The sequence below is a fragment of the Ilyonectria robusta genome (assembly GCF_021365365.1).
Source record: "Ilyonectria robusta strain PMI_751 chromosome Unknown BGZ61scaffold_14, whole genome shotgun sequence".
NCBI classification, from domain to species: Eukaryota; Fungi; Ascomycota; class Sordariomycetes; order Hypocreales; family Nectriaceae; genus Ilyonectria; species Ilyonectria robusta.
In genome coordinates this window covers 472215-487744 of record NW_025764448.1, presented here as the reverse complement: position 1 = coordinate 487744, position 15530 = coordinate 472215, and the positions used below count along the sequence as shown (strand labels likewise).

Below are 15530 nucleotides of genomic sequence, written 5' to 3'. Positions count from 1 at the left end.
CATGAGGTTCTTCGACTACATCGTAGCTCGATCTTACCCGGAGCGATGCTCAACAACACATGTTCTTCGTTATAGATAACAATTTGGCCCGTGCCTTGGCTCTGTTGGCCCCAAGATGGCTCCAAGATGGCCCCAAAATGGTTCAGCCTTGTTGGGCATTCAATAGTTCGCATTGGGGTCATCTTTAAAACGCCACCTCCGGGCCAAACCGATATCTCTGAATAGGCCCGTACGTATCCATGCTAGTAATCTTTCTAATCTGGGAATAATGAATATTCTGTCTATAACCTTGTGGTATTGAATTCCCCATGGCTAATTCATCGCTAGGAATCTAATCTCATTGAGAAATGGTATTTCGCATTCCGAACCCTGAATCATTTTGCGCAAGCTTGCCAATTGATTCCCTTGGTTGGTCGGTGAATTGACATCATCGCTCCAGAGGGGACTAGAGCGGCCGTATTTTGTCAGGAACTGTCGTGTCTGTGAGACACATGACTCGTGTAAGGATCCAAGGACATGGCGATGGACCCAGACAGATATGTCTGAGTCTCGGAAGGACCACGCCAAATGTCTCGAGACTTGGGAGACGAGGGGGTGTCCAGCTAATTAAATTGGGACCAATAATTATCGGACTAGATTATGTTTATGCATTCCGTAATAATTCATTAGGGCTAATTCAGGTTTAGAAAGTCTTTAGTTTGGCATCACAATCCAGTCAACAGCTTCCTATCTCCGATATGAGGGATCCTCAGTTCCCGGAGCATTATTATAATACCGATTATTTGGGTTCGTCGGTTTATCGCAACCAGCACCATGCACCTATATCCTTGTATCGGTTCGCTGGGGAACACGAGATGGGGACAACAATCGGCGCGAAAAAGGATTCCGAAATCACGCCAGCCGCAGCGCCACCATCGGTCGTCATCGCCAAGACCGTGGGCCCTGCCTTCACCCCTGGCTGCCGCGCGTCCTCTTGGCAATCGATCCACAGTAGCCGCCAGTTCGGGAAGCTCGGTGATAATGACGCTGTTCCGAGCGGCACGGTCGATTAGCTTTGTGAGCTTGAAAATGGTCCGATAGTGTCGGGCTATTGGATGACTGAGCTCCCCGACTACTGTCTTACACTATGAGGCTCTATCAGAGTCATGGTGACTTTCGGCGAATTGAATATGATGAAGGTAGCTCAACTGAGGATGATGTCACATCTCGTATTGGGAATTGCATCCATGTCGGTTAAATATTCGTATTCCAATTCGGTCGACATCTTGACCTGGCAGCCACTCAGACGAGTCGCCCCAATACCTACAGTAGACTAACCATAGATGGACATCTTCGTAATGACATGTATCAGGACGCCAGTTGCATCTAGGACACCAGTTGCATAACTCCTGTGGACAGAAATAGACACTGTCGTTGAACTCAACTGCAGTCAGGTCCTCCTGGAAACAGTCCACTACCGGATCGGCTCGATAAATTAGCCCTGTTTTTATGGACTAAAGCTCAACTATATAAGGCTTAGATTTCCTAAATTATTAGGTATAAAAAACCCCGAAGGCAATAAGTGGGAGCAGGATTCAGTGCCAATTCACTGAGTCGATACGGTAGGCTCCGAGGCAAACGCATCATTGGTGTGATAGTCCGTAGTTACTGATACATGAAATCCTTCAACTTAGCAACAACCACCTGAGTGCTCATGATCATGGTGATGGTCCTCGTAGGAATTCGGAGCTCCCTCGGCAGCTTGGCTAACGCAGCTGACATGGAAAGCGCTCAACTTTGTCAAACCCGGAATCTCCCTTAGCAAGCCAATATTCTCCTTGAAAGCCTCCGTCTCACGAAACTTCTGGTGAGCCTCAAGACTCGGCCAACCGATAAATGCCACTAGCAAGGCGCCGGAGTTGGACTCGTCGCCCTTCACTGGAACGTCATTCTCCACGCTCCAGCCGTAGCTGATGCCCCGCCAGTCGGGAGAGTTCTTGAGACTTCTGCCGGCAAACTCCTCTAGGCGTCTTTTCGCGACGGCCCGCGAATCGTCGCTGTAGTCTGAGGGGAAGTAGGCGAGAAGAACCTCAGTCACGGGTGACCGGGTCTTGTCCAGAACATCCTCAGTGGGGAAAGGGTTGACGGCGACATGCTTGTTGATGCTTTTGGCAAAGTCGCAATGGGGTTTGAGAGAGTCAATCACCGGTCCATGTAACCTGAAAATAAAGAAGCAAGAGGTCAGTACTTTATTGGTGTCGTGTGAGTGGCAAGAGTGCCAATTGCATCATCCAAACTACAACGAGGGAGGGGAAAAACACTCACTCGCTCTTGCGATAGTCCAAATGGTGATCAACGCTCTCCCAGTCCAGGAACAGCCACAACCTTGAGGGATCCTCAATCTCAAGACCGGTATAAACGCGCTGAGCACCAGGCTGCTTCATGACCGTGTCGAGGGCATTCGCTAGGGCCTTGCCGGCGTCGCTGGACTCGTCGAAAGCATCTGCGCCCTCGTTGAGAGTCACGTACGAGAACTCGGTGACGTTTTTTACGTTGGTTGCCATTGTGGAAGTCGAAGATTATGAAGGAAACAAAACGTCTTGGTGACAGCCGATGTTGAAGGCGGGGGCGGGGAATAAATATGAGGTTGTTTGATGGCGGCCCCGCTAAGGCGGCTTCCATTTGCCCGCATGGAGGAATGGAAACTTGATGATCTGAAGACGAGAGAGAGAGAGACATGGCGCCAATATGATTCGTATTTCTGTAAATTTGTAATTGCTAAACCCCATGATGTCTCACTTCAAACCGCCATCTTCAGCCATGTTTGAGGCAGAACGCCCATTTCGCTTTCGCAGCACATTAGCAGCTGCGTCTGCCAATGCAGGCCGCCTGGTTTGTTCACGAGTGATGCACGGCCGCATGTTTTGGCGTCCGATTTGGAAAATCTAGATCGGCACTCTTCCTTGATGTACTCAGGGATCACTGCTAGTGGATGCAAGCTGGTTGATTCTGCGTGTGTGTATCCAGCTCGCTAAAGGGCGAAAACGATGTCCGGGTACGACAAACTGGATGAGAGATGCGGAGTGGGACGAATGGGGGAAACAATAAAACTATCATAAAATATATACAGCTATAGCTTAGAATATAACAGGTATACCACTTCAAGGATCACACTTTCCAATCTCCTTTGTCCTAAACTGCAACCCGCTATTCGCAATTTGTCTCGATGGTGAGCATCAGGCAACCACCTGATCTACAAACAGAGGCCAAGATACCCTATTTCAGCCAAATGATCGCACAATCACTCGTTATCATCAAATTGAATCGCAATATTGAAGTTCAGACAGTAACTGCCTCCAGGCCCAAGGCATGGAAGAAGGTGATGAAGTCTTGGGCCATATGAACCTCCTTAACCAGCCCAGTGCAGTCATCCAAGATTAGGAAATCGGTTCCGTTGTAAGTGACTGGAGAGCCAGGATCAAGAGTGCTGTATACCAATTGCGTTAGTATGAATCAAGGAGAGGTGTAAATTTCGTTCCAGCGTCACTCACGTCGGTAGCGTCATGTTCGCAGTGGTGATACCGTTCATCTTCCACCGAATTGCCATCTGGTTTCCATTTCCAACCATGTGGATAACGTCGAAGTTGTACTCCTTCCAGCCGGCCCTTGACTTCTGCACGAATGCAACGTACTCTTCGATGTTGCCAACTTGGATGACGTCGCTGCCGACAGAGGATGGGAGACGATCAGCAATGAGTGATATTTTGGGGTGAATCACAGAGTCAACCAGAGACAGCTCGCCGCCCCAAAGGCTGAGGTAGTTATCTGCCAGGCCCTGGAAGTCTCTCTCACGTGGAGGGCTTCGTCTCCCTTCAACAGGTGAGGATGATACGATGAGAAAGCTCGGCAGAACAAGTGCTAGCTGCATGAAAGTCGACTTGAAACCCATTGTGAATGGTAAAAAGTTGCTGAGAAACCTAAGGTGAAATGGATGATGATGATTGAGAAGGTTGTTGTGCGATGTGTCGGTACGGAAGAGCACGGAATTGGGTTGGGCAGTGTAGGTTTTATCTTCAATATTGCTTCCTCGTTGGTGTTACCATAATCATGTTGGTTCATCTAAGTAGTTCATCGCATGAACAATTCACCTCGCATTCGGAACTTGTCTGGGCATTACGTCTCATGGACCATGCTTGTTGGTTGCTGGTTCATCCTATCTGCTCTGCCTTGTGGATCTAAGTGGACTGGTTCATTGTCATGGACTCTTTGGGCGGTGCAAGATCCCGGTATGCGAAGTGTGAGGACGACAATCCCTGTATGCGAGTACATATTGTGGACACAAGGCTCCAGCAAAGATCATGGTGTCGCTGCCTTTTGCTACATTGAGATTGCGCACAGCCCTTGGCATCGTTGCAGCATGGAAACCCGGTTAGAAACTTGACTTGTTGGTTAAGGGTGGGTTTGGCTGCTCCTCACTACCACTTTCCGTGCTCGCGTTTCGCGTTATGGCGTCGCGCCCGAATTCGGGACGCGAGCGCAATGCTGCGTCGTGCGACCAACACGATGACAACCAACAACATGATCGCGTCCAATGCCGTTTTCGGATCTTGGCAGATCTATTACGCCGCAGAAAGGTGAAGTCACATGCTCACACAGCGAGTCTGAAAACATGCACCGTCATCTGACATGATTGCATGCACTCGCTGCTTGCAGACCGTTGCTGTTGATAAGTAGTGGTACGTACACTCGATACCTACTGTACTGTATGTAAGGGAAATCTGAAACGGACAGCAGACATGGGCCGGTTTAGATGTAACTAGTAGATTACTCTGCACACTGAAGCAACTGAGCGGGACTCCAATGCTGATAGCTCAGACAGGTGGATAGAGAGGGGTCAGTGGGAAATCTATATGGCAAGGCCGCCACGGAGCTAAGAACCCTGCAATATGATGGGGTGATCTTGTAAATACGTCGCTTTTTGATAGATTGTGGATTACATATCACCTGGCAGGAGTATAAAGAGTGCTAGGATCATGGTGCTAAAGTTGAGATTCCGCGATGTTGGAATACATATATTGTTGCTATTCGTGATCTTTATATCAAACTCTGGAAAGAATGCCTCGAGCTTCATCCGCGCAGAAATTATTTGGATACATTTCCTCCCACATGGGCGGGATCCGTCGACGACTCTGAAACCCTCGCGTGGTAACCAATCCTACTTGGCTATATAGCATCAGTAGAGACGTATTGGTTCGAGGCCTAAGCACGTCTACTATCGTCGATATTGGGCGTGTATCCTTTTACCAGTCACTCTGCTGAAGCCGGATGGGTCAATGTGTCCATGAAGTTGCAGTTTGGTATTTACCCATTCACATCGAGATCCCGGAGAAATGGAACGGAGAAATGGAATTTGCGTAAATACCCCCTGCTAATAGTTCTGATTGAGGGAGTAAGTACCCTCCGGCGGCATTGGCTGAGGCGGAACAATTACAACAATGTGATCCTTGACCTCTCCAGGTAGTGCAGCTGGGCAAGGGATCTTGCATCTGTTTTACCCTTTTGCAAACCAAGCCGCAACCACGAGAACTATGATTTCGGACTCCTCTTCTATATTTCTTCCGCGGAATTGCATTTTGTTACCACTTCCATCATCCTGCTACCATGAATCATCCAGGAAGTCTATCCTGTAGAAACCGTAAACAGGGATGACAGCAAACATGCTAACAAGAACAATACAGAGATTCATTCTTCTAAGCGAGGATTATAGTCGTCAGAGGGCTTTTTCTGAAGGGGACCATAATAGCTAGGATACATGGTAAAAGACAGGACAGACAGCGCTTGCCGACAACTATTATGTCATATTTGAGGGAGCCTTTGTCGTAATAAATCAATAATCTCCATCCTCATTTACCCGTGTCTCGACATATGCTTTTTCAGCTCTCTCGATCGATAATTGCTTGCTTCATGTCTTGGAAGTCTAGCGCATAATCGTGGAGGTATGGCCATAACCTTTTACAACCTCAATCCGGGGCCAATCGGGTATAGTATTTAGTACATGAGTAGAAGTGGTCTTGATGCTGGATCGTATGACGCTGATGCTGGAAGCGAATGTTCAGTGGCTGAGATTGTGAGCTAGTTCCACTTTGAGCTCAAAAGACCCGTGGTTCCACAGAAGGCTATCCATCCAACCACTGAGCCAATTTCTTCACATCACATCAAACACCCACTCTACATGCCATATCCTACCAAACAATCACGCCATGGCTAGTCAAGAGGGAAATGGTTCAAACATGGAGCTGGTCTCGTGGCTGCAATCGCTGAATCGTCCAGCCTCGCGAGAGTCGCTCTATACGAACATCCTCCCAGCGCTTCTCAATGGCGTCGCTGAGATTGGCAAGGCGCTGAGGGGCTCTACTAACGTCTCCCTCGTTGGGTCTGCGAATGCGTTCGGTGACGAGCAGCTCAATGTAGACGTTTTGGCGGAAAATATTATCCGTGATACTATCGCCAAGTGCCCGACAATCTTCACGGCCAGCAGCGAGGAGGACCCGATCGAGCGACCTGCGCGAGCAGATGAGCAGACACCAGCACCAAGCACCAGTGCGGAACAATACACTGTCGCCTTCGACCCTCTCGATGGAAGCTCCATCATCGCACCCAACTGGACTGTCGGTACTATCATCGGCGTGTGGGATGGCGTCACTGCGCTCAACCAGGATCCGGCGGAGAAGCAAGTCGCTTCCATCCTTGGAGTCTACGGCCCGCGCACGACGGCAATCGTGGCACTGCGTGTTCCGGGTACGGAAGAGATCTGTTTCGAAGTCGGCTTGACTGGAGACGGCACGCCAAGAGTTGAGGTAGTCCGCCCCGAGGTTCAGCTTGCGAAACCGCCCTTCAAGACGCGCTACTTTGCTCCGGCAAACCTGCGTGCTGCGGCTGAGGACCCTCAGTATATGAGCCTCATCACGCGCTTTGTACAGGAGAAGTACACCTTGAGATACTCTGGCGGGCTCATTCCCGATGTGGTCCATGCCCTGGTCAAGGGACACGGCGTGTACGTCTCCCCGGTCACAGGGGTTAGCAAGGCGAAGCTCCGACGACTCTATGAGCTGTGTCCCGTAGCTCTTGTGCTCGAATGTGCAGGCGGCCAGGCTATTGATCCAGCTGATGGCGAGAGAATCCTCGGAAGGGTAGTGGAAGATTGTGATGAACGGGGTGGACTGGTTTGTGGCACCGCTAGCGAGGTTGAGAGCGTAAGGGATGCTCTGCGAAGGAAGTAAACATGAGACTCTTGGCAAAATAAATCACATGTTTGCTGCCATGGCTCGGTAATTCCAGCTCAGGGTTGTGTTGATGGAGTGTACTACATTTGCAGGGTCACTTTGATGTCATATAACGACGGAGCGCCACATTGAATACACGTATCCCTCGCCCTCGTCGTTCTCAATAAAGTAGAGCCCTAAACTCTACTGTGTTCCGGCGTTGCAAAACAAACGTGGCTAGCCGTTCTCAACCCCAGTCCCTGGCGGAACAACTGCCTCCACCAGTCAACGCCAGGTCCGGTGCCGAATAACCATTTGCCCAGGATACTACCCCATCTTCCCCGGCTTCTCCAGAAAACGTTTCCTATTTAGTCCCCTACCCCGGAAAACGAGGAGTCAATCGTTGCATTTACCTTGGGGTCACAAACTGTAGACCGCCGGTTTGGGAGCCCTCGTGGGCTCAAGGGCTTGTAGGGATCTCAAAATCGCGCGGGGGCCGCCTAGCCTAGTCGACTCATGAAATGTTCTAGGAGCATGTGGAACAAATTTAGGCCGAGGAAGTGGTTGAGGGGTTTGTGAAAGACCAAGTCCTTGGAACGTCGAAGTTTCGACGAGACACAGGGGATTCGACGCTTTAAATCCTTGAGCGGAAGCAATCTCAGGCAAGAATTGACTTTGCTGTTCAATGATTTCGAAACAAGAGTATCCACAAGTTCGTACGAAAATAAAGTAAACCGGCCCCTTCGGAGGTAAAAAATGATGGTTCCAGATTGAGTACTTGTTTGGAGTTGTGGCAGCCCTCTGTTGATTGGTGGAATGTTCCAACCTCACAGTCCGGGGGTACGTGATGATTCCAACCGCAATGACCTGCTTGGAAGTACTCGCAGGTAATAGTATGAGCTGGGAAACCGAAAATATTTCTCCATTGGTGGATCTGGTTTTGAAAAGGAGTCTAGAAAATTTAGGTCGCCGACATAAATATCCAGGGGATTCCTTTGAACGGGCTTGCTCTTTGTGCTGTTCTCCAGATTATATCCTGCCCTTCTGGTTCTTTATTGACAAGATGCTTGTGAATAAGCTTCTGGTGCTCGTGAGCGTTGTTTCTGGCTCCTTAGCCAAGAGCTGCAAAAGCCGGTATGCTCGGACTCAACCTGCTTCCGATGCCCTTGTGGTTGACGGCTCCGGTGCATACTCAGGTAGCTTTAGCACCATTGGTGAAGCTGTTGCTGCCCTGAAGAACGACACTCTGGAGGAGCAAGTTATCTTTGTGCTCCCCGGAACCTACAAGGAACAAGTTTATATCGCTCCTCTCTCTGGTCCTCTCAAAGTCCAAGGATACACCTGCGACACACGCTCTTACGTCGACAACCAAGTTACTCTGACCAACAACATTTCCAGACAGTCCCCCAACATTACTCGTAATGACGAGACGGCGACTCTCCGGCTCTGGTCCTCTGGAGTAAAGATGTACAACATGAATGTTGCCAACACATTTGGAGCTGCGGCCACCAGCGGTCAAGCCCTCGCTCTGAGTGCTCAACAAACAGACCTGGGCTTCTACGGATGCAGCTTTGAGGGTTGGCAGGACACCATCTATGCCAACGAAGGACGACAGATTTACGCCAACACCTTTATCAACGGTGCTGTCGACTTCATCTTTGGACTCAGAGCCGCTGCCTGGTTTGAGAACTGTGATATTGAAACCCTGGGAGACGGCTACATCACGGCCAACGGACGGGACGCAGAAAACAACACTTCTTTCTACGTCTTCAACAAATGCGACGTTTCAGGAACGAGTGGCGAAGCGTCGACCTACCTAGGGAGGCCATGGAGACCCTACTCGCGGGTCGTGTTCCAGAAAAGCTCCCTCGGAGACGTGGTTCACCCCGAGGGATGGTCGAGGTGGGATAGCACACAAAGCGTGGACAACATTGTCTACGGCGAGTATAAGAACAAGGGTGTTGGGTCTGAAGGCGTCAGGGCAAACTTCAGCAGCGAGCTAACTGCTCCAATTAAGATCACGGAGCTTATGGGGGCCAGCTTCACGAAGGAGTGGTGGGTTGATGCTACATATCTTTAGAAGGGTTGTAATGGCATTATGGAGCGGGAACTCGCCAGTGGAAGGATTCGTGGCTAATTTGGAAAATAATGGACGCAAATTCCCATAATTAGCAACGACTAGAATGTGATATGCAATATAACACGAGCTGACAACTTTCATTGTTCGAGTACATCTGCCTTTCCGAATACACATACGAGATATCTTTTCTCCAGAAACGTGAAGAGATCGTGTCAACATGATACATAGATGGACTTCAGTTGTTTGTGTAGAATCTAAGTCGAACATATTTACGGAAGTCGGTCATTTGCAAGCGGGCTCCACTGATGGATCCTCTCCGCGTGGCTCATATTCAGTATTGAAGCATGTCCTCATTTACATATATTTGATCCAATATTTCGACTCGATACAGGGTATAGATATCTTGAAAACTCCTCCAGTGTCCTTTCATTAACATGATCATAAGCCTGTCACCCTGCATTACCCAAAGACGGTCCATGACTTCGTGCCAGTCATAATATCTATCCAATGGCTCTGCTCCAGCGGCGTGTCCTTGTCAAATGCTGACCATATCGCAAGCAGCAACTGCTTCGCGACAGTCACTGAGTTTGACAGTATACCTTGCTCCAGCTCGCTCAACCGCGAGAGCAGGAATTCTCTTGCCTGAGACACTTCGAGGGATCTGCTATCGGATAAGGCTGTTGGGATTGTGTCTAGATCTTCGGACACGTCGCCCTGTTCCGAGCCGGAGACCAACAGGGTTTCATTGCATGAAACCTGCGGGACTTCGATCATCTCGTATCGCAAGCCACTGCCTGCACACACGCAAAGTAATGGCTGCAAGCAGCGCATGGGCGATGCGGATGGTATTTCCTCTATGATCTTGCTGATACGGACAGCGAGCCCTGTCACCCACTGGCTCTGGGTCATCTGGCCTTCTCCGGCTTCCTCGCCCGGGAGGCGCCTTGAGAGCAGGTCAGGAAAGCTTTGGTATAGTTGCAACAGCGATGACAGGCGAAAGGCTTCAGTGGCGTTGTATAGATCGACCCGAATAGCGTCTTCATCACATTCGGTATCGCGTTCTTCGGATTTCGTGGGGACCTCAATTGACAAGAGTCGTTCCTCAAGTTGTTGCCCTTGTTCGATATCGTGAAGCGCCTGAAGCATCCGATTGTAGGTCGCAATTGGTCGGTGACGCCAAAGATCGCGAGACTTGCGACACAAGGCCATTGATTTCCCAAGTAACATGACAATGCTAGTGGAAACACCCGTCCAAGAGTGTAGATCAAGAGGATCTGCCGCTGGGTCGACTGCATTCCACTCCAAGAGTGCACTGAGGTCTTCTTCACGGTTGCTAACGATACCACGGAGCATCTGTTCATAGACGAGACATCCTCTGAAGAAGCCCAACAGTTGGCGGTCCTCCTGATGCAAGGAATGAAGGTTTAGCTCGAGAAGATCCAGCACAACGCGAGCGTTTCCCAGGTACTGCAGCCCCAGCTCTCTAGAATCTGCCCAGCTGCAGGATGAGCTCATGCAGAATAGGGAAATGAGTAGACCGGCGGGAACTGAAGATACAGAGTTGGGCGCTTCGAATAGAGCTTGCAACTCTTGTATCAGTGCTTGGTTGGCTAGTCTTGGAGCTTGTGTTGCGATTTCTTTGACGCTAGGTGAATCAATGGCGAGTGACGCGCTGGCCATACTCTGAAGGGAATAGAACACAACCTCTGAGGAGCCCCATAGGGATGAGCAGAGGCGGCGGAATGGATTGGCTGGTGAATCGAATGCAGACCACACGCCACACACTGATTCGAACCAGAGCTCTACCAGTCTAGTGGACGGTTGGGTTAGGCTTTGACAGAGGCTGGGACTTTGTGGTATCAGGTTAGTGCCACCCGAGTGCTTGCCAATGGGCTGTGGCGATTTAAACAGTCTGTTGTCGTGCTGTGGGATCGTTCCTATTGCATCCTTATCGGCCGAATGCTCATCAGAATGGCTCATGTTGGAAGCCGTCAGAGTGTCCAACTGAACGAGGCTGTTGGCAGCGAGCTGGTTCGAGTCCGGTGGGACATGATCAAGAAGAAGGTCTCCATCTTGTGTACTGCTTGCGAGGGGTTCATTTGCGGCAGTCTGTCTTGTTTCCTGCTTCTGTCGCGCTGGTCCTTTCCGGTCAGGGCGTGCCCGAATCGACTTTGACACAGCGGAGACGAGCTGGTCAAACTCGACAGGCTCAGCGGCCAATGACACGCGGCGATTCTCGTACTTGGTCGACCATTTAAGGTCCTTCTGGTAGCCCGGACAAGCGACGCCCTTGGAGACGCAGTTCCGGCAGTGCGGGAGCTCCTCGCCGCATTTCAGCTACGCGTGTGTGAGCGTCTTCAGCGTCATCAACGCGCCACGATAAGACGGAGTGGATGTACCCGTTTGATCTTGCAGGTCCGACACCCCGCGCGGGACTTGGAGCGGCACTTCATCTGGCTGGGACGCTCTTGGCAGATCGGTTTGCTTGGCATCGACGGCCAAAAACCTGGGGTTGCGTGGAGAGAGAGGCCCGTCGTATGCACGCGTTACTAATGGAAAACAACTCGACGAGCGGAGACGATACATCGTTCCGCCAAGCTGCAGCCCGAGATAACGCGGGGTAATTGATTATCGATTATCCTAGAACGACAAGGGTCTCGAGAGTCTTGTGCTCCCTCATTATCAGTGACAAGTGACAAGCGTGCCGCACATCCGATCCAGGATTCCCGCCGTGACATTCACAGCAAGCCTATCACGCATACAGAAACGCGTCACGCTGGCAGCGATTGTCTGGCGCACCTCTAACCCCATTAAGTATCTTTTTAGGCCATAGATAAGGCCGCTGCCCCTTCACACGATGCCTGCCATGAACGGCCTGAGATTGCAGCGTGGTCCAATTCCAATTGAAGACACTCCTCCGGGAGCAGTAAGCCTCATATGCCCCTTGTCTTGATGTCTCGAAGCGACGCGCTTTTACTGCTCTCGTTTCAGGGGGATGGATGGTCATGCGCAATGTCCCGCACGCTGTAAGGCCGAGGAGCACCATTTATCGCGGGGGCTAACGCAGTGGAATGAAAGGCAATCCGATTGCCTGCAGTTGTGCCGCTATTGTCTCGGTCGAGTGTCACCTGGATGTCTCACGGCGAAGGTATTCAGTGAATTGCGGATGAGCCCGCTGTCTCGCTGAGATTAGCGAGGCCGAACACGCCTCGGCTGGCCTGTCGAGCTACCTTTGAGGCATGGTATCGTCGAGTTTATCACCAATCTAATCGCAAAGATAATCCCAATTCAACCCGCAAAGATAGTCCCAATTCGAAATCGTTCGCGGAGAAGCATAGGCATACATCTATAGCCACTGACCTCATGTCTGCTGATCCCCGCCGTGCGCAGTCATTATGGATATTTTTGCTCAATCTGGCGAAACCAGGCGGGCGACAGATCGACACCGTAAGGACATTTTACCCACTTCCAGCTTAGCTCGTCGGGAACCTGGTCAACCCGGCCTGTTCATGCATGCGACATGGTCTAGACCTGTGTCTCGATACTTCCTCACCTCGATGAATCAGCGGTCGCCCTTGTATCCTTTGACGGTATCGTTCGGGGCCAGCATCAGCCACAGACAGCGTCGGGCCTTATCGTTGGCCGAGGGCTCGCGCCGGCCAATGTCTAAAATCCAGCATATATAAGACGCCGTCTCTTTCGGTTGAGTAATGAGATGATCCTGCTCCCCGTTTTGCCAGGCCCTTCCCGTGTGGCGCCACATTGTTCCCTCAAGTCCCCGTAAACAATGGCTGATGTCAAGGAGTCCATGTTGGACACGTCCGGCAATGCCGACGTGGCCGTCGGCACCTCGCGTGATATCCACGACCTCGAGGTCCTGGGATATAAGGCTGAGATGCAGCGGAACCGCACCATGTTTACACTTCTTTTCCAGTCTCTAGCTATCGCTGCCGTTCGTCACCACAGCCTGACTCCCCGTTGCCTGGCCATGTAGCTAAAGAAGGACGCAGATACCCTATGGCTTTGGCTCACCCCTCATCACGGCCATTTACGGAGGAGGTTCGCCGGTTCCATTTCCAATTGGCACCATAGTATAATCATCGCTGATACGTATCCTAGGCCAGCTTCCCATGTTTGTTGGATGGGTTGTTGTATGCGTATTGGCCGAGTGCGTCGCCCTCTCTCTAGCAGAGCTTGCGTCCCGGTATCCCACATCAGCCGGGCCGTACTACTGGGCGTACCAACTAGCAAATCCCAAGACACGAACCGCCTTTTCCTTCCTCACCGGCTGGGTATGGCTGATCGGAAACTGGACCATTACTCTCTCCGTCAACTTCGGAATGGCCTCATTGATTGCCGCCACAGTGGCACTGTACCACCCGGAGTTTACCATGACATCGTGGCAGTTGTTGCTGATATTCTACGCCATGTGCGTGTTGACATTTTTCATCGTCGCGTATGGCAACTCGGTCCTACCAGTTGTGGACACGCTTTGCGCCGCATTCACTCTTTTGGCCATCATTGCCACGATGATCAGCATGTCAGTCAAGGCGGATGTTGGTCGCCACTCAGCCAAGGATACACTGGTAAGTTTGATGAATCGACATGAATAGCCCCTTCTCGAGATTCTTCGAACAAAGTTGAGCTCACTGCATCTTCCAGGGCTTCTACGACACGACCTTGTCCGGATGGGGCAGCTTTTCATTCTTCATTGGCATCTTGCCCGGTGCCTACACGTACGTATTCCGTTTGTTCCTCAGCAACCTCCACTCACAAGTCTGCAGATTCTCTGCCATTGGCATGATCTCGTCCATGGCCGAAGAATGCGGTGACGCAACCGTACGACTGCCAAAAGCACTATCCCTCTGCGTCCCCATCGGCGGCCTGGCCGGCCTATTCTTTGTATGAAGCAACGCCCTGAAAAAATCCCTATTCCCGAGCAGACACTAATCGTAGAAAGATTATTCCGATGTGCGCTACCCTTCCCGACTTGACCGAGATCATCGAGAACTCGCCCGTGAGCCAAGCTTTGCCATACATCTACGGACAAGTCATGGGCACACCCGGAGGCGGTCTAGCTCTTACATTCCTGGTCATCGTCATCACCGTATTCTGTTCCATCTCCATCACAGTCGCAGCTTCGCGATGCACGTGGGCTTTCGCCCGCGATCAGGCAATCCCATGGTCGAGCCTTTGGTCCAGAATCGACGAGCGTCACGGCGTGCCCATTTGGGCGTTAACCCTCACGACCATTGTCCAGATGCTTCTTGGACTTATCAACCTCGGCTCGTCGTCCGCCTTCCTCGCGTTCGTCTCTGTGGGTGTCATGGCGCTGGCTGCCTCATACGGTATCCCAATCGCCCTCTCGGTCTACTACAGTCGCCGCGAGGTCGCTAGTGCTCGGTGGAAAATGCCAAACGGACTAGGCTGGGTCGTGAATTTTATCGCACTCGCCTGGATTGTGTTTGAGATCATTCTCTTCAGTATGCCATCGGTGCTGCCGGTCACCGCCGTTGGTATGAACTACGCCAGTGTCGTTCTGGTTGGGTTTCTCTTCTTGAGCGGTGTATGGTACGTGATACACGCGAGAAAAGGTATGTTCAACAACCCCCCCGGTGAAAATTATGTTCAAGTGCTGACCCTAGTACAGTGTTCAAAGGGCCGCCAGAATCTGCCGGACTGCAAGTAGATGATTCGGCTTGAGTTCAACAATCCTTAGTTATGTTGTTCAACCAGAGACACCGGGCATTTGTTTCAATATAGCCTGGCCGCTGAGATCAATAGGTCACAACGATCAGCTGGGGCAGGGATTTCAGCTCGTAGCAAGTCGGCTGCCTCTAATTTATAGATAATAGGCCCCAACAGTACATTGTTATCAATTATTGTTTTAGAACTTGACCGTCTCTGTCATTTGGTAGTCCATTTCGTGTATCATCCAGGTTACATCGGTCCTCGTATTTAACCCCAGGCGCTGTCTGCCAGCGCTGCTTGTAACACAGTCCTTCTCCATTGTGGGATCATCGTGGATGGGGTGTACACTTCTCACCGACGTGAGACAGCTCAACGTCGACCGCACGAGACTCGCAGCTACCGGTTACCTGAGAGATGGGTTGACTTGACCGCATTGTTATCGTTGACATGCGACACTTCCAATACATATCCATTTGTCGTACCTCCTGTTCTTCTTGATGGACCTGATAATTTTTTTT

The 15530-nt window shown here is 50.9% G+C and overlaps 6 protein-coding genes across 6 annotated transcripts; 3 read left to right on the top strand and 3 right to left on the bottom strand.

Moving 5' to 3' along the window:
- Positions 1 to 1506: 1506 nt before the first annotated feature.
- Positions 1507 to 2630, bottom strand: BGZ61DRAFT_423552 (uncharacterized protein). Its single transcript, XM_046243570.1, has 2 exons — positions 2305 to 2630; positions 1507 to 2198 (listed from the first exon to the last, which is right to left on the bottom strand). The coding sequence occupies exons 1-2, from the start codon at positions 2541 to 2543 to the stop codon at positions 1670 to 1672; spliced, it is 768 nt and encodes a 255-aa protein (XP_046102310.1). The 5' UTR covers positions 2544 to 2630; the 3' UTR covers positions 1507 to 1669.
- A 688-nt stretch (positions 2631 to 3318) lies between these two features.
- Positions 3319 to 3928, bottom strand: BGZ61DRAFT_479883 (uncharacterized protein; the record flags this gene model as incomplete). The annotated part of the gene is made up of 2 exons (XM_046249136.1): positions 3319 to 3466; positions 3531 to 3928. The coding sequence occupies 2 exons, from the start codon at positions 3926 to 3928 to the stop codon at positions 3319 to 3321; spliced, it is 546 nt and encodes a 181-aa protein (XP_046102309.1).
- Positions 3929 to 6175: 2247 nt separating this feature from the next.
- BGZ61DRAFT_454946 (fructose-1-6-bisphosphatase) lies at positions 6176 to 7739 on the top strand. The gene has a single exon (XM_046246306.1). The coding sequence runs from the start codon at positions 6240 to 6242 to the stop codon at positions 7257 to 7259; it is 1020 nt and encodes a 339-aa protein (XP_046102308.1). The 5' UTR covers positions 6176 to 6239; the 3' UTR covers positions 7260 to 7739.
- Positions 7740 to 8304: 565 nt separating this feature from the next.
- BGZ61DRAFT_534293 (pectin lyase fold/virulence factor) lies at positions 8305 to 9321 on the top strand (the record flags this gene model as incomplete). The annotated part of the gene is made up of 1 exon (XM_046254131.1): positions 8305 to 9321. The coding sequence occupies one exon, from the start codon at positions 8305 to 8307 to the stop codon at positions 9319 to 9321; it is 1017 nt and encodes a 338-aa protein (XP_046102307.1).
- A 459-nt stretch (positions 9322 to 9780) lies between these two features.
- BGZ61DRAFT_534292 (fungal-specific transcription factor domain-containing protein) lies at positions 9781 to 11774 on the bottom strand (the record flags this gene model as incomplete). The annotated part of the gene is made up of 2 exons (XM_046254130.1): positions 9781 to 11658; positions 11721 to 11774. 2 exons carry the CDS (start codon positions 11772 to 11774, stop codon positions 9781 to 9783), a joined length of 1932 nt encoding a protein of 643 aa, XP_046102306.1.
- A 1348-nt stretch (positions 11775 to 13122) lies between these two features.
- On the top strand, positions 13123 to 15176 carry BGZ61DRAFT_423541 (putative amino acid transporter). Its single transcript, XM_046243569.1, has 7 exons — positions 13123 to 13273; positions 13332 to 13380; positions 13441 to 13907; positions 13984 to 14057; positions 14106 to 14223; positions 14282 to 14915; positions 14972 to 15176. The coding sequence occupies exons 1-7, from the start codon at positions 13130 to 13132 to the stop codon at positions 15022 to 15024; spliced, it is 1539 nt and encodes a 512-aa protein (XP_046102305.1). The 5' UTR covers positions 13123 to 13129; the 3' UTR covers positions 15025 to 15176.
- The last annotated feature ends 354 nt before the right edge of the window (positions 15177 to 15530 follow it).

Coding starts and splice junctions, on each gene's coding strand:
- BGZ61DRAFT_423552 (XM_046243570.1), bottom strand. CDS start 2,543: ATGGCAACCAACGTAAAAAACGTCACCGAGTTCTCGTACGTGACTCTC. Junction 2,199..2,304: donor TTGGACTATCGCAAGAGCGA/GTGAGTGTTTTT, acceptor CTTTATTTTCAG/GTTACATGGACCGGTGATTG.
- BGZ61DRAFT_454946 (XM_046246306.1), top strand. CDS start 6,240: ATGGCTAGTCAAGAGGGAAATGGTTCAAACATGGAGCTGGTCTCGTGG.
- BGZ61DRAFT_423541 (XM_046243569.1), top strand. CDS start 13,130: ATGTTGGACACGTCCGGCAATGCCGACGTGGCCGTCGGCACCTCGCGT. Junction 14,224..14,281: donor GCCTGGCCGGCCTATTCTTT/GTATGAAGCAAC, acceptor AATCGTAGAAAG/ATTATTCCGATGTGCGCTAC. Junction 14,916..14,971: donor CGTGATACACGCGAGAAAAG/GTATGTTCAACA, acceptor ACCCTAGTACAG/TGTTCAAAGGGCCGCCAGAA.